The following is an 18,805-nucleotide window of genomic DNA, read 5'->3' as shown; positions in this document are numbered from 1 at the left end:
TTTGTTTTTTTTAATTGCTCAGACAATCACAGAGTGCGAAAATGACCGAGCGATGAAATCATTGCTTCTTCCAAACTAAGATTTCTTCAACAAAATTTCGTAAATGATTTATCTGCTGTCAATGTGGTGTAAGCAATTGCCTGCTGACATAAAGTCGCTAAATGTTACATAGTCACCATGCTCGGCTAACGAGAGGTCAACAAGGATTTCTCGAGGCCATGAAAGACTCTCTAAGACCTCAACGTTTAAAAACAGATCAATCCTGCGAAAAATTTCAAGACATAACCAGGGCTCCGTTATCTTTAAACTGATCCCTTAAAAACCTCACGAGACGTCTATCACTTGGCGCCTATTAAATTCTCTCAACGGTTTCATCAACTGACGACAAAATTTGCGCGGATGTATGCATAACTCGTTGTCTCTTTGGCAGCGTGACCTCTTTTTTCTGATTCCTTTCTTTAAAGTAAACTTTTAACATATTAATCGCCGTCTATAGTTTATGTAATCATTGTTTACTTTGTTGATTAGAATTTAAAAAATTCTTTCTTGCCGGATGAGTGGTCGCAACGAGATTATTATCAGTGCGCCATAGCGGTTTCACCTCCAGTGTACCTATCAAATGTTTCCTGTGCGGTTTACACGGTCTTGCTCACTGTGCGTCCGATGTTAGCGTTTGATCGACAGGGTGAACCATGAAAAAGCAGTTAATTTAGACAAGATCCTTTCCCTACCACCTTCCTGTCGGACACTCAGCAGTATTTTTTTAGTCACGCCTTTTAAAGGGAGCTGTTACGTCTAACATAAACAGAAACACAGCCTTGGTGTAGCGTTTTGCTTGTTCGTGGATTTGTAGCACTGTGATCATTTCTGTCCTGGTGAGATGCTGTATTCGACTGTCAACGCTAACAGGTCTTGGACGCGCGCTGAATACTTGCTTAACACGACATCGCAAACACCCGCCGCCATGGATCTCCACATCGCAAGGTACGCAGTCTTCTGTTCCATCTTTCTCTTTAGCGTAACTGGGAACACACTGGTTATTCTAACCGTTGTTTTGCTTCGGAAAATGAAAACAGTCCCAATGATATTCATAGCGAACTTAGCAGCCTGCGACCTTACCACTACTGTTTCAAGTATAGCGTTTGACTTGCCAGAGCTGGAACTCGGCTATTGGCCGTACGGAGCTGTTCCATGCAGGATTATTTATCCACTGGCTACATTTTCAACCAACTCAGCTGCGTTAACTCTAGTGGCGATATCAATTGACCGGTACATCTCGATAATTTGCCCCCTTAACCTGCGTTACCGCATCACGAAAGGTAAATGCTTTAAGATAATCACAGCGATTCATTTTGCCTCTGCTGTCGCAGTTGTACCTTATGTACTCATTTTGAAATACACAGCTGGCTTGGAATCCCCAACGTGTGGCGAAAATTGGCCCGAAGGTTATTCGCTGAACAAAGCGTACACAGTACTGCTGTTTGCGCTCCAATATGGACTGCCTTTGGTTATTATGTCTGTCGTTTATACGCGAATCGGCCTCAAACTTTGTAAAAACACTGGAAAAGCTGCTGAGCTTAGTTCTGGGAAAACAAACAGATCGCGCAGCTCAACAACCAGCTCGGGGCAGACTCTCCTCCACAGCGCACTGGACAAAGCAACTCACTCCATTCAGCGCAGAAAAAGACAGAACGAGAAAACCGCGAAAATGTTTCTGTTTGTTGTTCTTATCTTCTTGATATTCATGATGCCGCATCAATTGCTCTGGCTTAGCTACGAATATGCTAGCAACACCTCTGGTTTCCAGAAACATGAAGACCTCGTAGTCTTTGTATGCCGCGCTTTTACATACGCGAACTCTGTATTAAACCCACTCGTTTATGGTGTGTGTAACGGTAATTTTCGCCGCGGCGTTTTGTCAGTGCTGAAGTGTCAGTGCAGCAAGGCGAGTCAGAGAAAACAGGTGAGGGAAGCAGAAATTAGAAGAACTGAGACAATGTTGTCTACAAATTCAACGCCTTTGTATGGTGGTTCTTCGGGCTTTAAAGAAAACAGTACACATGCAAATTCTGTCCATTTCTCCCTGCGAAGGGAAGGCTTAATTCGTAACGGAAATGGTGTGGTACACCAAGGAGCTTTAAGGACAAACTTAGATCAAGAGTCCATCTCTAAACTGCCAACAAAAGAATTCAGGACGAAAAGTGAAACGGAAGAAAACAACAATTTGAACAAAACGAAACCAAGCGGTGATAAAATTCCTAAAGAAAGCGTCGCCGCTAAGCCGGAAATTCGTAACTCGCTGTATGATAACTCATTAAACAGCCATCTTCTACATCAAGACTCAGATAGCGATACTATGATATGGCTACGAGAAACGGAAGCTCTTTTGAACAAACTCTGCCGCGAACTTGACGTCTCCAGAGGAGACAAAAGCAGTCAGTACGGAACGCAACGGGAAATTCCATTCCCTTTGAAGGAGAAGAACATTTTAAGCGCCCAGTTGAGCGCGGAAAAAGAGACAATTCTTTAAATAAACCCAGAACATTGTGGGAGATGGTAAGATTTCTTTAAAGCCATTTGTAAGACAACGTCTCCCCCCATCGTGGAGAGCATAACAAAAGAATTTTATTTTAAGAGGGTAAATTAGCAAACAAACTTGGTTGACTGACAAGAACCGGTTCATCATGTGTTTTTACATTTCCTGTTCAAAGCGATTTACAAATTATTTCAAAATGACTAGACGTTGAAATGAATTGTTTTAGGTCGATATTTATCGTTCCAGACATTTCTCTCATTAACAGAACAACATAAATTTCAGCTTAGAGTGCTTGTTCTCGACACAATTTCAAGAATGGAATGTTTTATTTGGGTTTGCCTCATGTATCATTAACAGATTAAGTCGCTGCTTTTGAATAGCTGGCGACAAGTCCATTGTAAATCTCTTTCAAATGCGTCATTCATTTTGTCAATAAGCGCCTGGTTTTTTTCAAGTTTGTTCATCCATCGTAATTCGTCGCAACTTCGACAAATTTTCTTATTTTGAAACACTCCCTCTGATACGTGCAGAGGAAGTCTTTGCAAGCTTTTCCGTTTTATCTGTTTCGAGATTTGGTAAAGGAAATGAAAATTGCAAATGCGATTCGCGTAAAGTTTTCGAGATCCTATTAACAAACAGTATTTGAATAAAGCTCTTATGCAAAAGACTGATTATTTACATAGGAATTACTTTGTAGATTTTTTTAACCAAATTTTGTTATGATTAGGGATTTGTTTATTTTAAATTAAGAGAAAATTTCGACCTGATAACCTTACTTTGAGAACAGTAAGGAAATAACATAGAATTTATAGTAAACAATAAAAGATGTACCTTTTGAAACATGCAATTCGGGCTAGTATTGCTTTTCTTAACCGTTGTGGCCGAGCACACAGGATATTTATAAATTGATACAATGAACGCCGTCTAGAGTTAAACAAACAACTTGACAACTGAGGTCAACCCTATCGAATGTTCTTTTCTTCTGTAAGACACGGGAAATAAGTTTTCAAAATAGAAAAATTTCACATGCAGTGATTTTCATTGTGGTTGCACAGCATGTTTCGTAGTTAATTAATTTTTTGTACTTGGAGGCGGGCAAACGAGAGTAAACTCGAGATTTAATGAAGATTAAGATGTGCGTTCTTGATTTCATAATAATGTTGTACTAAAAGAAAGCAATTAAGAGAAGTTATATCTTATTAAATTACCATCTTGTTAAATTTAATTGCTTCAGTACCAGTCAGCGCTGAGGCCATTGCCTTTGATTTTAATTAAAAGCACTTTTTGAACTTTTTCGCCTTTAAAGGATTCAATTCCATTTTGAAACGAGATAGGAAAGTTCTATGACCTGCTAAAAAATAAACATGCCCACTTTGAAACCCCACGATGGTTATACAAAATATGTTTTTAATTAACTTCGCACCTGAACTGGAGTATTCGCTATTGCGACAGCGGTTGATTTCTATACGTGAGGCAACAACCTTGAATCCATATTGAAGGCGGTTAAACCTCACAGAAAAGGTACGCATATATTCGGATAAGCTCTACAATCAGTAACTTTCAAATTGAGTGCCAAGCAAATAAAACTACGAATGATAACATTTATCTAGCTTCTGTTGAGTCAGTATCACCCGGGCTAAACAGAACTTTTTCGAGCTGCAATTTTTGATTTTCTAAATTTTGAAAATATCATGGGGTTAAGAAAAAGTTTATTTTCAGAAAGAATTGTTTTGAGGCTGAAGGAGTCAAATACTTTGGTCCATTTATGGCAATCTTAATTTTATTGTTAGGGTATGGTTGGGGGAATTTTTTTTGGAGCCATTTTTGAATCAAGATCGGTGCAATACACGTCCGAATTTTCTCAAGCAAATTGACAAGTGAGATCACTTCTAAATAAATCACGCATCGACAGTTAAGTTCATGAATGTTTTCGCTATATAGGAAATAGCAATCTGTGGTTCATTCGTGGCGGTTGTCATGTTTCGTTGAAGTAAATCTATATCCTTTTGCCCTCGTTTCGGCCTGGGGGTATGAACTGAGTAGGATAAACCACTTTGACGAAAACAAACACTTACTTTAAATTAATTTGAAACAGAGGTATAACATTACCCAGTAGTATCAGAAAAATTTCATAATTATTGGGGTCAAAATGAGCAAAGTAAATGGCACATCAAAACAGAAAGGCCAAGTTGGTTTGGTTTTACACTCACCACAGATTTTGGCCAAACTGCCTACAACCGACAACAGATGGGAACAAAAGAGTACAGGAACTCTGAAGGTGTTTGCTGTAACTTTATAATACCGGCAAACCTTCATTGTTGTTAAGAAATTAAATTAAAACTCAGCTGGAGTTGTTTAAAATAGATATTATCATCCTTCTGCGATTTTAATATCTTATGTTGATTATTATCGACTAGAATTTATTGTAAACATATTTTTAAGGAATCAAATACTTGAATTGCTGAAGGTACGGCTGTGAAGATGCAGGGAATTTATTAAGCTTTTTCAGCCTTCATTTTATCTCATTCATTGATCTTACCGTGTTAGCTAACCGACAGAGATAGAATACGTATGATGAATTCTTGAAATAGCACAATATGCTGAGAGGCTGACTTTTCGTCGGAATTTTTGTCCGACTAAGCTTTCCGCATTTTGTTGAAAGCTTATCAGGTTTGTGATATCTAAAAGGTTTATATATTGCTCCCTAAAACAAGTACGAGCGATATCAGGATCTGACAGGAAATTAAATGACTTCTTTTAAAGGCTTTCTTTTCTCTTCGATCTGCAGGTTCTTGTGCTGCCACACCATAGCCCTCCCTCGACAAAATACTGAAAACGCCTGATATCACAAGATAATACAATCTTCTTTCATTGATCCCAAGGAAAATACTCTTAACATACTCTTAAGAAAATCGCACAAGATTGCGCCAAGTGAAACGTGGACGAAAAAGGCAGTTTTCTCGTCTAGGATCTTCCTTATTCTCGTCATCACTACTAACGTAAAGAAGTCTGGAAGCGGTAAAACGTCTTTTTGTACACCGATATCTATAAGTATTGCCACATGTTATATGAAAAAACCTCAGATTATTTACACAAATCTTCCTCGAGCACCATGTTTTCTTTCTCACATCAAGTGCTTCAGCTGGCCCATGCCACCATAGAACTATTCTTCTGAATTGTAGGGCATCGGAGCGCAGAATCTGCAAATATTTACCTTGTCCTACACAGGACGAAAAACACCTTTTTTGAAAAAAACAAACAAACAGACAAACAAACAGAGAAATTAATTCGCCTTGCTTCGCCTTCTTGATTTCACTCCGACTCCTAAAATTCTCGATGTGCGAAACCAAATGCAAAAAAAGTTCTTGAGTCACCCTCTAAAATGTCAGTTTTCTTAAGCTGAATTTCAAGTTGTCGAAATAGAAATATATAAAGGAAGAGTCTCACTGTGGGAAACTTCGCCATGCGTTTTACTTCATTTCGACACTCATGGGTTGTGATCATGAATAGAAAGAGAAATCTTTTATTTTTTCGCAGTTCTTCCCTTTAATTGGATAAATTTAGTTTTCTTAAATAAATTCTTAAGAGCTTATATTAATTCATGTCAAACAACTATGAGCAGAAATAACTTTGACAATCCCATATTTTGCTCTGAAGCCGTTTATGCCGCGATTACATTATTTTCGTCCAGGACTCCTTCGATTCAAAGAAAAGTTGGAAAGGAGCTGGCACTAGTTTAACCCTCCTCCTAAAACTGTATGCTCGCGTGGTCTGTCACTGCCGAGGAATGATTATATTTATTAATAATCGGCTTTCTGTCCTCACAAATGGCATCATCATCTGATCATGGAAGCCAGCGCATATGGGTCAGCTATTTTACATAACCGTCGCACCCTTCCAGAGTGGAGAAAACTATTGGTACGTTGAAACTTTGAACAAAAAGCGGTTGCCGATCTTGCAATGAAACTATGGAGCATGCGCCATAACCTTTTGAGGATCAGCTAAAAAAGAGCTTTTCATGAACTACAAATTAAAGTGATTCTTGGCTCGCTGGCGGTAAAAACCATCTCCTCAGTCCTCAGATGAAGTAAGGGCTCGCGATCGGTCATGGAAACCCCAGGGTGGTAAGGTAGTTTAAGACTTCTTCTTCTTCGGTAGGAGCAAGAGGAATCACAGGTAAAGTTTACACTACCCATAAAGCGTACATTTGAACAACTCAGTATTCTTGACGCATGTACGTAGCCCGGATATGAAAAAACGGCGGCACACCTCAAGCAGAGAAGCAGTCAACATCGAAACGACATTGCTTACTGCCAGTGTAGAAAGCAGCTGGATCTACTTAGTGGATGAACTCGCATCATTTTCGTAACCTCCAGCCTTTAAGATCTTTTGTAAAAGATCATTTTATCAAAACAACTTGGCAGGGCCGTATGGTTTTTTTTTCAAGTCATGCCTGTGCGAGAAACCAAACAGCAAAATTCTTAAAGGAGTAACTTTCTAAAGAAACTTTGTTGCTGCGTCCGTGGTAGAGTATATTAGGGTAATTTGGTATTATCAACTGATAACGGAAATTTGCCACCGTTGGAGCGTTAGCCCTTCGTCATAGCTCTGACGAAGGGCTAACGCTCGAAACGTCAGTCACTCTTAGTAGTTAGTCACTCTTTGTAGTCTTCCACGCTAGGATTCTAAGGCAATCAATGGCAAAAACATTTTCCTTCAAGTGTTATGAGGCGTTGACTTTGCTCGCTGAAAATAGTATTCCTGTGTTCAGTATCACTGAGAAAGGCAATCGCATTTCTCAGAACGAGGAACACTCACAGAAGAGCAAGGATCTCAGTGATCAAGAAAACTTCAACGGCTTCTAAAGAACGTGTATTCGCCTTTTTGTCGACACAGTAGACGTGGCTCATAAAGTGTGGTCGTCTCCCAAACTCCAAAGAAGTAAGATCAGGCGAAAAAGAAATGAGATCCGCAAAGGCTGGCGAAGGATCGCTTGGACTGTAAGTGGAAAACATGAAGGATTCATTTTTGACGATAAACAACTGACATAGGATGAGACATGTTCAAGCCACTAATTTTAAAATCTAAGAGGTGAGTTATTTGGAACTCTAAACATTACAGTGAAAGTCCGATGATATTCATATCGAACAAACATCATCTTTTATTCCGAAATGCTTGTTAACATGAGGCTGTCTTGAATTTTGAAGCTGATATTGCTATTTTTAATTAACTGGAGACTAAACGGCAAGTGAACCTTCTGTTACAAACACGGCTTTTTTTTCCTTTTCCTGTTTGCTCGGGCATGTCTTCCTGGAATTTTCTGATTTGTCATAATGATTAATTAGGTCTCAACAACAGGATTGAATATGATCAACAGCTCATAAAGGCGAATGAAGCGGAAATACTTGTAATGATTTCCATGAACGGTATTTCCTTGACATGCATAAGGTATTTATCACATTGATTCATCAAAAAACGAGTATTGCAAATTGAAATTAAAACAATTGTAGCAATTCTTATGCTTGAGAAAGATCTTTCCACTCAAGGAATTTTTTAACATGAATTTTCTGATTTGAATATTATCAGAGAAAAACTGTGCTAGTTTTCTCTAACTTTTGCCGTCCTCTTTAGTCAGAGGCCTTTTCTTTTCATTCCCTTTTTTTAATCGCACTACTTGGTAATTTTAAGTTCCTCCCACGTTCATTCTCACAACGTCGTGTATATCGACAACAGCTACGACACCGATACCGACTTCTGTTTCCTTTATGAATCGAGGTTGGTAGAAGCACGAGTAAAATAAAGTACAAGTGAGTAAAAGTGAATAAGGTTGTTCTTCCTCGTACACCATGTTTTCTTTTTCACATCAAGTGCTTCAGCTGGCCTATGTCACCATAGAATTATTCCTCTGAACTGTAGGGCATCGGAGCGCAGAATCTGCAAATATTTATCTTGCCCTACACTTTTAACTAGACGAAAAACATCTTTCTTGAAAAAAAAACAAACAAACAAACAGAGAAATTCATCATAGTGGAACCCGGCTTCGATGAGGTAAACAACCAGGCGAGATGATGCTGAAAACAAAGTAGCGAAATATGTCTTCTCGTCTTGTCGCGAGCCTGCGACAAAAAAACATCCCCAGCCCTCCCCCCCCCCCCCCTTTGAGGAATCGAACCTCAAACCTTCGGATTCCGCGCACCAATGCTATACTACTGGACCTCAGAGACTCTACGAGAAAACTTCTTTCGCTATTTCTTTACCGAGCTCAAAATTTAGCATCTTTCCTATTCTGTTTTCAAGCAAACAAGGTCAATAAGTAAATTGAAAACAGATCGACAACAACTGCAGTAAATTGTCCCTCACTCTTTAACCCTTTCACTCCTACGATCTCATTAGTAATTTTCCTTTTTATTTACCATAGAATTTTCATGATGTTAGTTCGGATAATTTGGTATTAGATCAACCAATGGTCCCCAAACTGACATTTTTCTCGATTCTCATCACTTATCTTCTTGATATTGTACTGATAGTGTAAGGAGTAATTCTGTCTTGATCACTAATGGGAGTGAAAGGGTTAACTGATATTGATATGATGTTTCATGGATTAATCAACTAATTCCGTAAGAATAAACAAACTCACGATCCTTTCGATGTGACCTTATTTTGGTTCCTTAATTCAATTTGTTCAAAGCAATTACGCGGTATCTTTTCAACTGTGTAATCAGAGCAAATCAACAAGTTCTAATGTTCTTGTGCTTAGATCTGCTTTGACCGCTGTTGAAAGGAGGAAATTGAAACAAGGAAATGATCCTCAATTCAAGTGGCATTAGCGGTTGAACTTCTGGTAAAAGAAGTGCTCAATCCAAAACCTTTGAGCCGAACAGACGATATAACATTATGACGCTTCATTCCAATTAAAAGCTGTCTCTTTAAGCGTGCTTCCTCAACAACAAAACAGACTTTAACCGGGTAATCCCAATTTTTTTTTTCTCGTAATGAAAGTCTGTTGAACTGAAGACATAAACCAAGCAATTACTTCGCATTCAAAAATCCTAAATCTCTTTTACTACTCAATTGAAGTGCTACTGACACCTTGGTAACGGTTGTAAATGGTTCCTTGAGAACGCTCAGACAAACAGAAATTATCTGACTTCTTTGATCTGTTTGGACGCTCATGGACAATATATGGTGTTTTTTTACTCAAACCGCAATTGGAAATAAGACGCGTTATGTTATTCTTGTGGGAAAAGAGGAGACTATCAATACCTGACAAAACAGAAAGATATATGCCAATTTTTGAGAAGGATTTTAAACGAATCTACCGTTTTTTTTGTTTTGTTTTTTTTTTACTTTTCCGTCATACCAAACAGATTTAAAGGAGATAAAAGCTATACGGGTGTGTTCTTTTGCCGGATCAGAATAGAAGGTCAGACTAACAATACAAATAACAAGCATAGCAAACCTTTTGATTTTAACCTATACTTTGCTTTTGTAAACATCTCAAAATATATTTCTACAAAGCAAACTAAATTTTCAATTGATCCGCTTATTGAACGTGATATTTACTTATGTGAGGTAATTACATAATTAACTTCGATGAAACAGTTCTATATTTAATTTGCAGGGTTTATGAAATTCTTCTTGATGGTACGTGCGACGCAACTGGATTCGGAGCAAAGCACGTTTTCTGCGTCATCATTCATTTGTACAACAGATCATTTCACTTGCGACCTAGGTTAAACGCCTTAAAATAAATTAAGAGATATCTTTGATATTGTCTTAAAGTGTTATTAAATAAGCATCAACTTTCGAACATTGAAATTTAAGAGCTGGAAGAGATAAAACTGATCTTGACTTAAGTTGGATCAAAATTGTTGCCGGTGCAAGCAAGGAAAAAAATCTTGGCTCAAGCTTCGACGATGATGAAACAGCAAACTTGACACCCACTACGAGGGGGTAATAGTGGCTATCAGATCATTTTATTACATCGCTTTCGGCCATTTAGTATGAAATTACCTTAAGCTACAAGTTCAGTTTTACGTAAACACACATGTTAATGACTCATGCCACGAACTCACTTTAGCATCCTGTTTATCTGCTTCAAGGAATTTCAGTACGTGAGCTGGATTAATTTCTTACGCTGAAGGAAATTCCAAGCCTTCTTGCAAGGTATTACCCGACGCATCACTCTCCCCAGTGTTAAAGAACTTGTGCACAGCGTAATATCTCACCATTTCAGAGAAGGCAAGATGAACTCGACAGCAGAACCAAACGTACAAAACTTGTTTCGCGACCAGATGGCAGTCAAAGCGATAATGACTCTTCTCTACGTTATCATCTTAATCCTAAGCATCGTAGGCAATGCTTTGGTCATAACAATAATTTGCAGGTTTAAACATTTGAAGCGCGTTCCCGGCAATCTTTTCATTGTGAATCTCGCTTTGTGCGATTTGCTTACCCCACTGATTAGCATTCCTCTTGAAATGGCGTTGGTAGAAAACAGTGGCAAGTGGCCATTCGGGTCCTTCTTGTGCAAGATGTTTCCAGTGGCCGCAACTTTGTTTGCGACTTCTTCATCCCTCACACTGGCAGCAATCTCACTGGATCGATACAGGACACTGATGCATCCATTCAAGCAGCGTTTGGACACAAGAACCGTCAAGAAGCTTATTGCGTTTGTTCACTGCTTTTCAGGGATCTTGGTCATTCCCTATTTGATAACCTCGCGATTGTCACCAAATTCCGTTTGTGGAGAAGTTTGGCCTAACGAAGTCCTCTCCAAGATTTACACATTTGTTCTGTTTCTTGCCCAGTACGCTCTCCCTCTGATGTTCATGGCCTTCATGTACATCCACACAGCAAGGAATCTCTTCATGACCACGAGCAAGGCACGTTCCTTATCGTTTTCATCTGCATCGTCGAAGGATAGAAGAAATGGGTCACCAAAACCGGACAACAGTCCAAAAGCCTCAGAGGATGGAAGCCTAAACAACACCCTAGATAAACACTTTCGTCAGCACCGTGACCATAACGCTCAAGTTACTAAAGTTTTTGTGGCCATCGTTGTGATATTCGCTTTGTTTACGTTGCCCATTGAGGTCCTATGGATTTGGGGAGACTTTGCTGGAGGGAAAACCCACAGACTCTACCCAACTATAGCCGTCATCTGCCGTCTTTTTACATACGCCAATAGCTGTTTGAATCCATTTATCTTCTACAAGTTTAACCGCGATTTTCACCAGGGGTTTGTGGCCGTCTCCAGACATCTATCCTCTTGCGGAGATGATAGCTCTCTGCAATCCAACAGCAGTTCTCCCGTTGGAAATGGAAAGTACGCTCCTTTGTGGCTGACACCACGTGGGTCATTGAGCACACCAAGGTTTCTAACACCCAGAGGATCATTTCAAAGTATTCCAAGACATTCAGGGAACTTTTTGGATCACCAGTCAAATACAAATCATAACGGCAACAAAATGAAAAAGTGCTTGGATATCCCTTCAATGGACCAACCGTGTAGTCATTCGAAAGCGACCCATGTTTCGAACTATCTCAGTGGAGATACGCTGGGTTTCCCAGCTTTGAACAGTGCCTCGGATCCTTGCATTTCGAATGCTAACTGCAAAATATCTATAAACGTTTCCTTTTACGAAAGCGATTTAACCATCGAGTTGGACAGGTTAGAGTCACTTGCGGGTCTTCCCCAGACAGACTGTTAGTAAGGAAATTATTCGTGAGGTTTATCAAAATACTGAAAGAATTTCTGAAAATTAAAATTTTTAGAATGACAAGAGAAGGTTAAGTTGTGTCTCTCCGAAGAAACTGTAGCCTTAACCTCACCGTACCGTAAATATTTTGTAGAGCGGTATTTTCAAAGGAAATGCCCAGAACCTGCGTTAATGTGACCTCAAATACAACTTACTGACACATTTTCAAAACAATTTCTTAATTATTCGTGATTCAATTTTCAAGACGCTTATATATTTGTGTGTATGTGCGTGTGTGTGTGTATAAGATGGACCATCTTGTTATCACGACAAAAAGCTCGTAATCTCCTCAACAACAGACATGAAAAACAAGTAAGTCCAAAAAATAGTCCAATAGTCCAAGATTCCACTTCATCTTATTTATTAAGTATTTACCTTATGCTACGACTTCCTCATTTATTCGTGATTCACTTTTCAAGTCTCTTATCGATGTATGTGAGTATACATACATACATACACCCATATATATATATATAAATATATATATATATATATATATACATACACACATATATAATTATACATGTATATGTATACACGTATAAGATGGACCGTCTTGTTGTCACGAAAAAAATTTAATCTCCTTAACAACAGACATGAAAAACATGTTAATACATCAAATTACAAATATATTATTCTATGCAGACTTGATTGAAATTTAAGGGGGCTAGGTTCATCCGCCTAACTGAAAGTGCACAGTTTTAAGCGCTTTATAATTAATCTGATTATTATTAGAAACAACTTTATGATCGCTTTCTCTCTTGCTTAGCAGATATCGAGAGGGTCGTTGACTGAAAGATCTTCTCAGCTGTTAAAATTCTATCATCAAGACAATAAAAAACTGCTTAAAAGTACTTGCTTTGGCCCGTGTAATTGTTAATTAAGTTTTGCGGGAACTCCAACTGTGCAGTGTCCTGAGTGATTAGATTGTTTTGTTTTGATGTGTTAATTGAATATTTTAGTAAACAATCTTAAAAAAAGGCGCTTGATTAGCTCTTAAATCATTGCCCCAGGTCAAATGGCTCGCCGCTGGGATTCTGAGCGTCGACAAATGAATGAATCCTGTCAAAAGTTGCACGAAAAGTTGGAGAATTGTCTGATTTGAAGACTACTTTCATATTTACACGTTACATGTTTTAGTTCTAATTTTTCAAGACTTGTCCCATGACATCAGATGATAAAAATCTCTACACAAGCAGGACGACAGAAACATCTCTCAAAGCACGGAATAAACACATGCAAAATCAATCAATCATCATCAAAAATTAAATTTGTCACGCTATGTTTAGATTCAAAGGTTGCTAGGTCCTCATTATTGGCGCGGCAAGACGTACGTTTCTCCGCCTGCTAGACGAGTTGGGGAGAGGTTTGCCGAGGATCTAGCACTTAAACGAAACTCTCTACCTAAAAACCCTTTTTGAACTTCAGTCATTTCACTAAATTTATTCTCATCTCATCATCGCTGATATTTTTCTCAGCAAATTTTCTTGCTCAGTTTTTTATCAAATTTTCCCCAGTCTGACGCATTTTCAAAAAACTGATCATGATGAAGGTCTTTCCTTCACTGATAATCTAAAGTTTTCGTGATATCTTTTAGTTTTGCTTCGTGTTTTGTGATATGATGCTGTGATCGCTTTAAATTCTAACATAGCTAGAAAATTTGTCTAATCAAATTCAATAGCGCGAGCGTGCTTCATATTCCTATTGTGCACGCTCATGACGTCCGCAAACAAATCCCTCGAGAAAAAAAATTATCAGGTTGAAAATGTTATAAAACAATAGTCCATTTTACAGTTGTATGCTTGGTTGCCAAGCCTTTGAACAGGAGTGAGGCTAAGGGTGACCTTGTTATGATACAAACCTTGCTGCTTTTGAAATGCAAATTAATTTGTTATCATGCTAACTAGATTCTGGTCCCTAACACAACAAGGTCACCTTCAGCCTCACTCCAAATCAAAGGCTTGGCAACTAAGTACACAACTGTAAAATGGCCTATTGGTTCATAGGTCAGCTGTGCGTTCATCGAGATATGAAGCACGCGGGAAGTTTGGAGAGGACTCAAGAAGCTAGAGCTGCTCTCGGCTACGCCTCGAGTAACTCTTACGCATCTTTCGTGCTCTCCAAACTTTCCGCGTGCTTCATATCTCGATGAACGCACGCTGACGTATGAACCGATTGTTAACTTGAGCATGCCTAAGTTATTTTTGCACATTTTTTCCTTTTTATAAATTCTTAGTAAAGGGATATTTCAACGCTGAATAACTCAGGCTTATCAATGAACTTACATCGTTAACGTCATTTAGATGGTATTCTTAGATAGGAGAAGGTTATAAAAGGGAAAAAAAATCCCTTGGACCAGGAAAAAAACGTTGATTAATATTAATTAATATTTTTCGGTGACAAGAAGGGGAATATTGAAATGAAAATAACGCTTATATCCATGTGTAAAGATGTATTGCCATTGATAACTGAAAGAGATGTTTAGGTCACCGAGATTTGAAAGAATTTTACCTTTTGTGAAGACAACTTGGGACGGTCGTGGAATTTAGTTAGATGTTTTATTCAAAGTTTGTTTGCGATTCAAAGATAAAAGGTGGAAACGGTAAACAATGTAAGTGGGATGTCTTTAGATTATCCGAGGTTTCGTTTTCAATTGGTTAGGGAAATTCTATTTCTTTAGGGAAGAGTCACTGAGAAAATTTTTATCATTGACGGAGATCAGGCTCCTGCGGGAATTGACATCGTTTTACGCTGTCTGACCTCATTGTGAAAACGAGACTGTCATTACCTTGATAATATACATAGAAAATTCCGTCTGTCGTATTTCCTGAGTGGAATTAAGTTTTCTAGCATCGCAATGCTCTAGAGAGGTAAATAAGTGCAGAGAAGAATCAATTCAGTGCAAATTGAAAGCAAGAAGCTGTTTACCCGTACTTTGAACTTTTTGGCGGCTTATACTGAACGTGAGAAGACATTTGTAAAATTATTATTCTGATTCAGCACGTGCACGATGACATTTACATCGTTTGAAGGTAAGAAGCTGTTGACCCGAGCTTTCAATTTTTTCGGGGCTTAAAGTGAACGTTCGAAAACATTTGGAAAATTTTTGTTTTAATTTAGAAGGCGTACCATGACATTTACAGCGTTTAAATGAATTAGTCGCTATCTCTGCTTCTACGTATTTATGAAAAGCTGTCTCGTAACGTCTTTATGTATATCATTAACAAATAATCACATGGATATCCACGTGCAATTTAGAATACATAGCTTCACGTGTATTTTTACAAAGACTACAAATTGCACCGCTCGCCCCTCAGGCTCGTGGTGAATTTTGGTGGTGCTTTCAGTCAACTTAATCGACATTATTAATTCCAAATTTTATTTGAAATCAAGTCATTACCCAAACTTACGCATGCGATTACCCAAACTTCTACATTCTATACCGCGCACGTTATGCTACCCCACACAAGTCGAAATATCGTCTCCTAACCTGGTTTTCAACAGTTTAAAATTTTACCGGCACGTTGATGGAATGAAAAGTGCAGACGCATAAGCACGCGGATTCCCCTTTCAGTTAGACATCAGTAATTTCCTTTCCAGGAAAACGTACTAACGTCCTGAATAAGAAGACCAGATATCATTTAATTATGCGACGTTCTTCCAGATTAATGAGGTTCTCGACCGGGGGCATGGGCCTCGTGACATCGATACCATTTTAGTTTAGTGTTGTAACACTGATAACATTCAGCCTCTGACTATTTTTTTTTTTCGATTCCTCTCTCGTTAAAGAACCCACGCACTTTTCGCAGAAAGTAGATAACGTTACTTCAGATATTGTAGTCTGGCCTTGCTTCGAAAACTTCTTAAATTGGGGGCACCTGCAAAAATTTCCATCAAAAATTTCCGTCAAAAATTTCAAACTGCTCAATGTATCCACCGAAAGTCTCCCGCAAAGTGTTGTAGAACGTATTAGAGCATAATTATCAATATGGAAAATACGTGATATAAATGCATCATTATCAGTATTATTATCCTGGATCACATTTCGTGAGAAGAGGTTGTTTATCAATCGCGTCTGGGAATTGAAGGGCTAAACCCACGAAGTTGCTATGCTTTCATCTTGAGACACTTTTCTTGCACTTGTAGTTGAAATCACATGGCGGGCTTTTAGCGCTTGCTCTGCCTGGCAAGATTCACGTTTGTGTAGTTGTGACTGTAGTTGTGACTGTAGTGTTGATTTGCTACATGTTTCGATAGAAAATTTAGGATTATTTTGATCAACGAGTGGACCGCTTTCCTGAATTCCCATTTTCCTCTGGCGCGCAAGCTTCGTGTCGCCGCCAACCTGCGGGGTAACGTCAAATTTGCTCCAAAGTCTTTGTATCCTCTCCACGTTTGTGTCTGGTCTTCTCCCGGTCATTCTCCGTAGGATTTTATGCAAACCGCGACGATAATCGCGTCTAAATGTGAAAAATATAATAGGGTTTAGGCAACCGTTAGTGTAAGTGAAGAACCGACAGATTATAATCTCTTTCGTAAGGGAGGTGACATCACCGTTCTTGCCAAAATCGATCCATAACCACAGCACTTGGTTAGGAAGGGTGCAGATGGCAAATGCAACGACGATAATTACAAACATTTTTGTGACTTTCACGTTTTGTTCTTGGCTCACGGCAAAGCTTTCTCGGCGCACGAGACGTTCTCTGAAGGACGTGGATGGGCGTCTGTCATTTTCAAGGGAGATTGACATTTTTCTTACATTCTTGGTCGCAGTGTAAAGTTTCGAAGAAGCGAGAATGTACATAGTCATCATGAACAGCAAAGGAAGCGCGTACTGCACAGAGACCAAAAACACTGTGTAAATTTGTCGATACAAAAACCCTGGCCATTCTTCAATGCAAATATTGTTCTGTAATCCAAGGAACACGGCGTATGGAACAACAAATAAAACAGAAACACAATCCACCGCTACAAGGATACATTTTACTTGGATCACCGAGAGTTTTGATTTAAAAGGATGAAGCAATGTCCGGTATCTATCCAGCGAAATGGCGGCCAAAGTGAGGGATGAACAAGTGGAAAGAAGAGTAGCTGCAGGGAACAACAGCTTGCACAAAGCATCACCATAAGGCCAGATGTAGTGGTTCTCTTCCACCACAACATCAAAGGGAATACTCATAATCAAGGTTAATAAGTCAACAAAAGCCAGATTTAAAATGAGAATGTTACTTGGCAGAGACCTCATGCGCTTTGAGCTAAGAATTACCGCTATTAGCATTGCATTTCCAGTTGTGCAGATGAGGAGTATCGAACAATACAAGACTATCTTTGGGATTTTAAAGCCCAGTGTTTCTGGTGGCGGATAAATTGTATGTAAATGAAGATCCGCATTTCTTGTAGCGTCATCTGAAAGAGATACATTGGTCATATTTGTTTCCTCCTTAGTCAGATCCAGTTTATGAAATTCGACTATTAAAATGTGTTAGACCTTTTTAGGTTGCTTAAATCTTTAATATGCGACTTACAGTTTAATTTACTAAAAGCTTTGACGACCAATCAACAGGCAGATAATGTTGTGAATGTTTAATCAACTGACGCCGTTCGGGAAGTCCACAGAGACACGGCATGCAATAATTTCAAAGTTTATATGTGGACAGACAAAAACTGCAGCCGCCTGATTAGTAAATTTAAACGATGACATAAGGTAAAAAAAATAAATTGTTTGATTCTATAGACATTCATGCTTTTTTTTTTTAGCTGATCAACAAACAACCAGATCTGTCATTATGAATATCATGCGACTTGGCGATCTAAAGTTGACGTGAGTGGTTGGTGGTAATTCGCTCGCAAAATCAGCTGCCTGTTTCAACCGAAGCAGCCAATAGCGCCGACGTTTTACTTCTCCTTTTAACGTTTTAATCTTGCAATATCGCTTAAAAGATTGATGATTCGGGGAAGACAATAGTGATGGTGAATTACCTTTGTACTCACCATCAGCAGGAAAGTGGACATGGAAAAACCATTAACACAAATTTATTGCAAAAGAGGGGCGGGATTTAGCATCTTTGTAACTTTTCTTACTACATATGACTCAGCATTTCACCCTATATTTCCTAACTAGGTCAGTTTGCCGCTATAAAATTAAGAAACTGTTTTGATAGTCAAGGATCATATAGAAGGAAATCTTAAGAGAGTTTTGGGGTGAGCAATTTTGAAAACTGGACAGCTAAACTACAGTTTTCATGTTATTCGGGTAAATCATGTAATTTATACAAGTGTTTTGTATGAAAACTTGCCTACGCGATGTTTAGAACACCCGCTGTGTAAAACTACAGTCAGCAATGAAACAAACATTCATAGTAGCACCCAGTAGTGATAGCCAGACGTAATTGATGCAGGGGGTAAGTTTCTAAAGGAACTGTGGTGCTGCGTCTATGGGGGAGTATAACAGGGTAATTTGGTTTTATCAACTGAGTTGATAATTTAAATTGGCAGCCGCAAAGAGGTT

At 38.7% G+C, this 18,805-nt stretch overlaps 3 protein-coding genes across 4 annotated transcripts; 2 read left to right on the top strand and 1 right to left on the bottom strand.

The window, feature by feature from the left end:
- Nucleotides 1–618: 618 nt before the first annotated feature.
- On the top strand, nt 619–3,827 carry LOC131783706 (neuropeptide Y receptor type 2). The gene has a single exon (XM_059100470.2). It carries the CDS (start codon nt 881–883, stop codon nt 2,528–2,530), a length of 1,650 nt encoding a protein of 549 aa, XP_058956453.1. The 5' UTR covers nt 619–880; the 3' UTR covers nt 2,531–3,827.
- Nucleotides 3,828–7,364: 3,537 nt separating this feature from the next.
- On the top strand, nt 7,365–13,135 carry LOC131783789 (neuropeptide FF receptor 1-like). Of its 2 annotated transcripts, none has more exons than XM_066174530.1 (2): nt 7,365–7,627; nt 10,639–13,135. In XM_066174530.1, the coding sequence occupies exon 2, from the start codon at nt 10,783–10,785 to the stop codon at nt 12,247–12,249; it is 1,467 nt and encodes a 488-aa protein (XP_066030627.1). In that variant the 5' UTR covers nt 7,365–7,627; nt 10,639–10,782; the 3' UTR covers nt 12,250–13,135. The 2 variants fall into 2 exon arrangements, with proteins under 2 accessions (XP_066030627.1, XP_066030626.1); XM_066174529.1 differs by lacking the exon at nt 7,365–7,627 and adding an exon at nt 10,425–10,489.
- A 3,156-nt stretch (nt 13,136–16,291) lies between these two features.
- LOC131784020 (galanin receptor 2b-like) lies at nt 16,292–17,725 on the bottom strand. The gene has a single exon (XM_059100797.2). The coding sequence runs from the start codon at nt 17,723–17,725 to the stop codon at nt 16,388–16,390; it is 1,338 nt and encodes a 445-aa protein (XP_058956780.2). The 3' UTR covers nt 16,292–16,387.
- Nucleotides 17,726–18,805: the final 1,080 nt, after the last annotated feature.

Source organism: Pocillopora verrucosa, chromosome 11 (genome assembly GCF_036669915.1).
Source record: "Pocillopora verrucosa isolate sample1 chromosome 11, ASM3666991v2, whole genome shotgun sequence".
In the NCBI taxonomy this organism is placed as follows: domain Eukaryota; kingdom Metazoa; phylum Cnidaria; class Anthozoa; order Scleractinia; family Pocilloporidae; genus Pocillopora; species Pocillopora verrucosa.
This window is presented reverse-complemented; position numbering and strand designations above follow the sequence as displayed.

Excerpts from the sequence above, each read along its gene's own strand:
- LOC131784020 (XM_059100797.2), bottom strand. The coding sequence starts at position 17,725 with ATGACCAATGTATCTCTTTCAGATGACGCTACAAGAAATGCGGATCTT.
- LOC131783706 (XM_059100470.2), top strand. The coding sequence starts at position 881 with ATGCTGTATTCGACTGTCAACGCTAACAGGTCTTGGACGCGCGCTGAA.
- LOC131783789 (XM_066174530.1), top strand. The coding sequence starts at position 10,783 with ATGAACTCGACAGCAGAACCAAACGTACAAAACTTGTTTCGCGACCAG.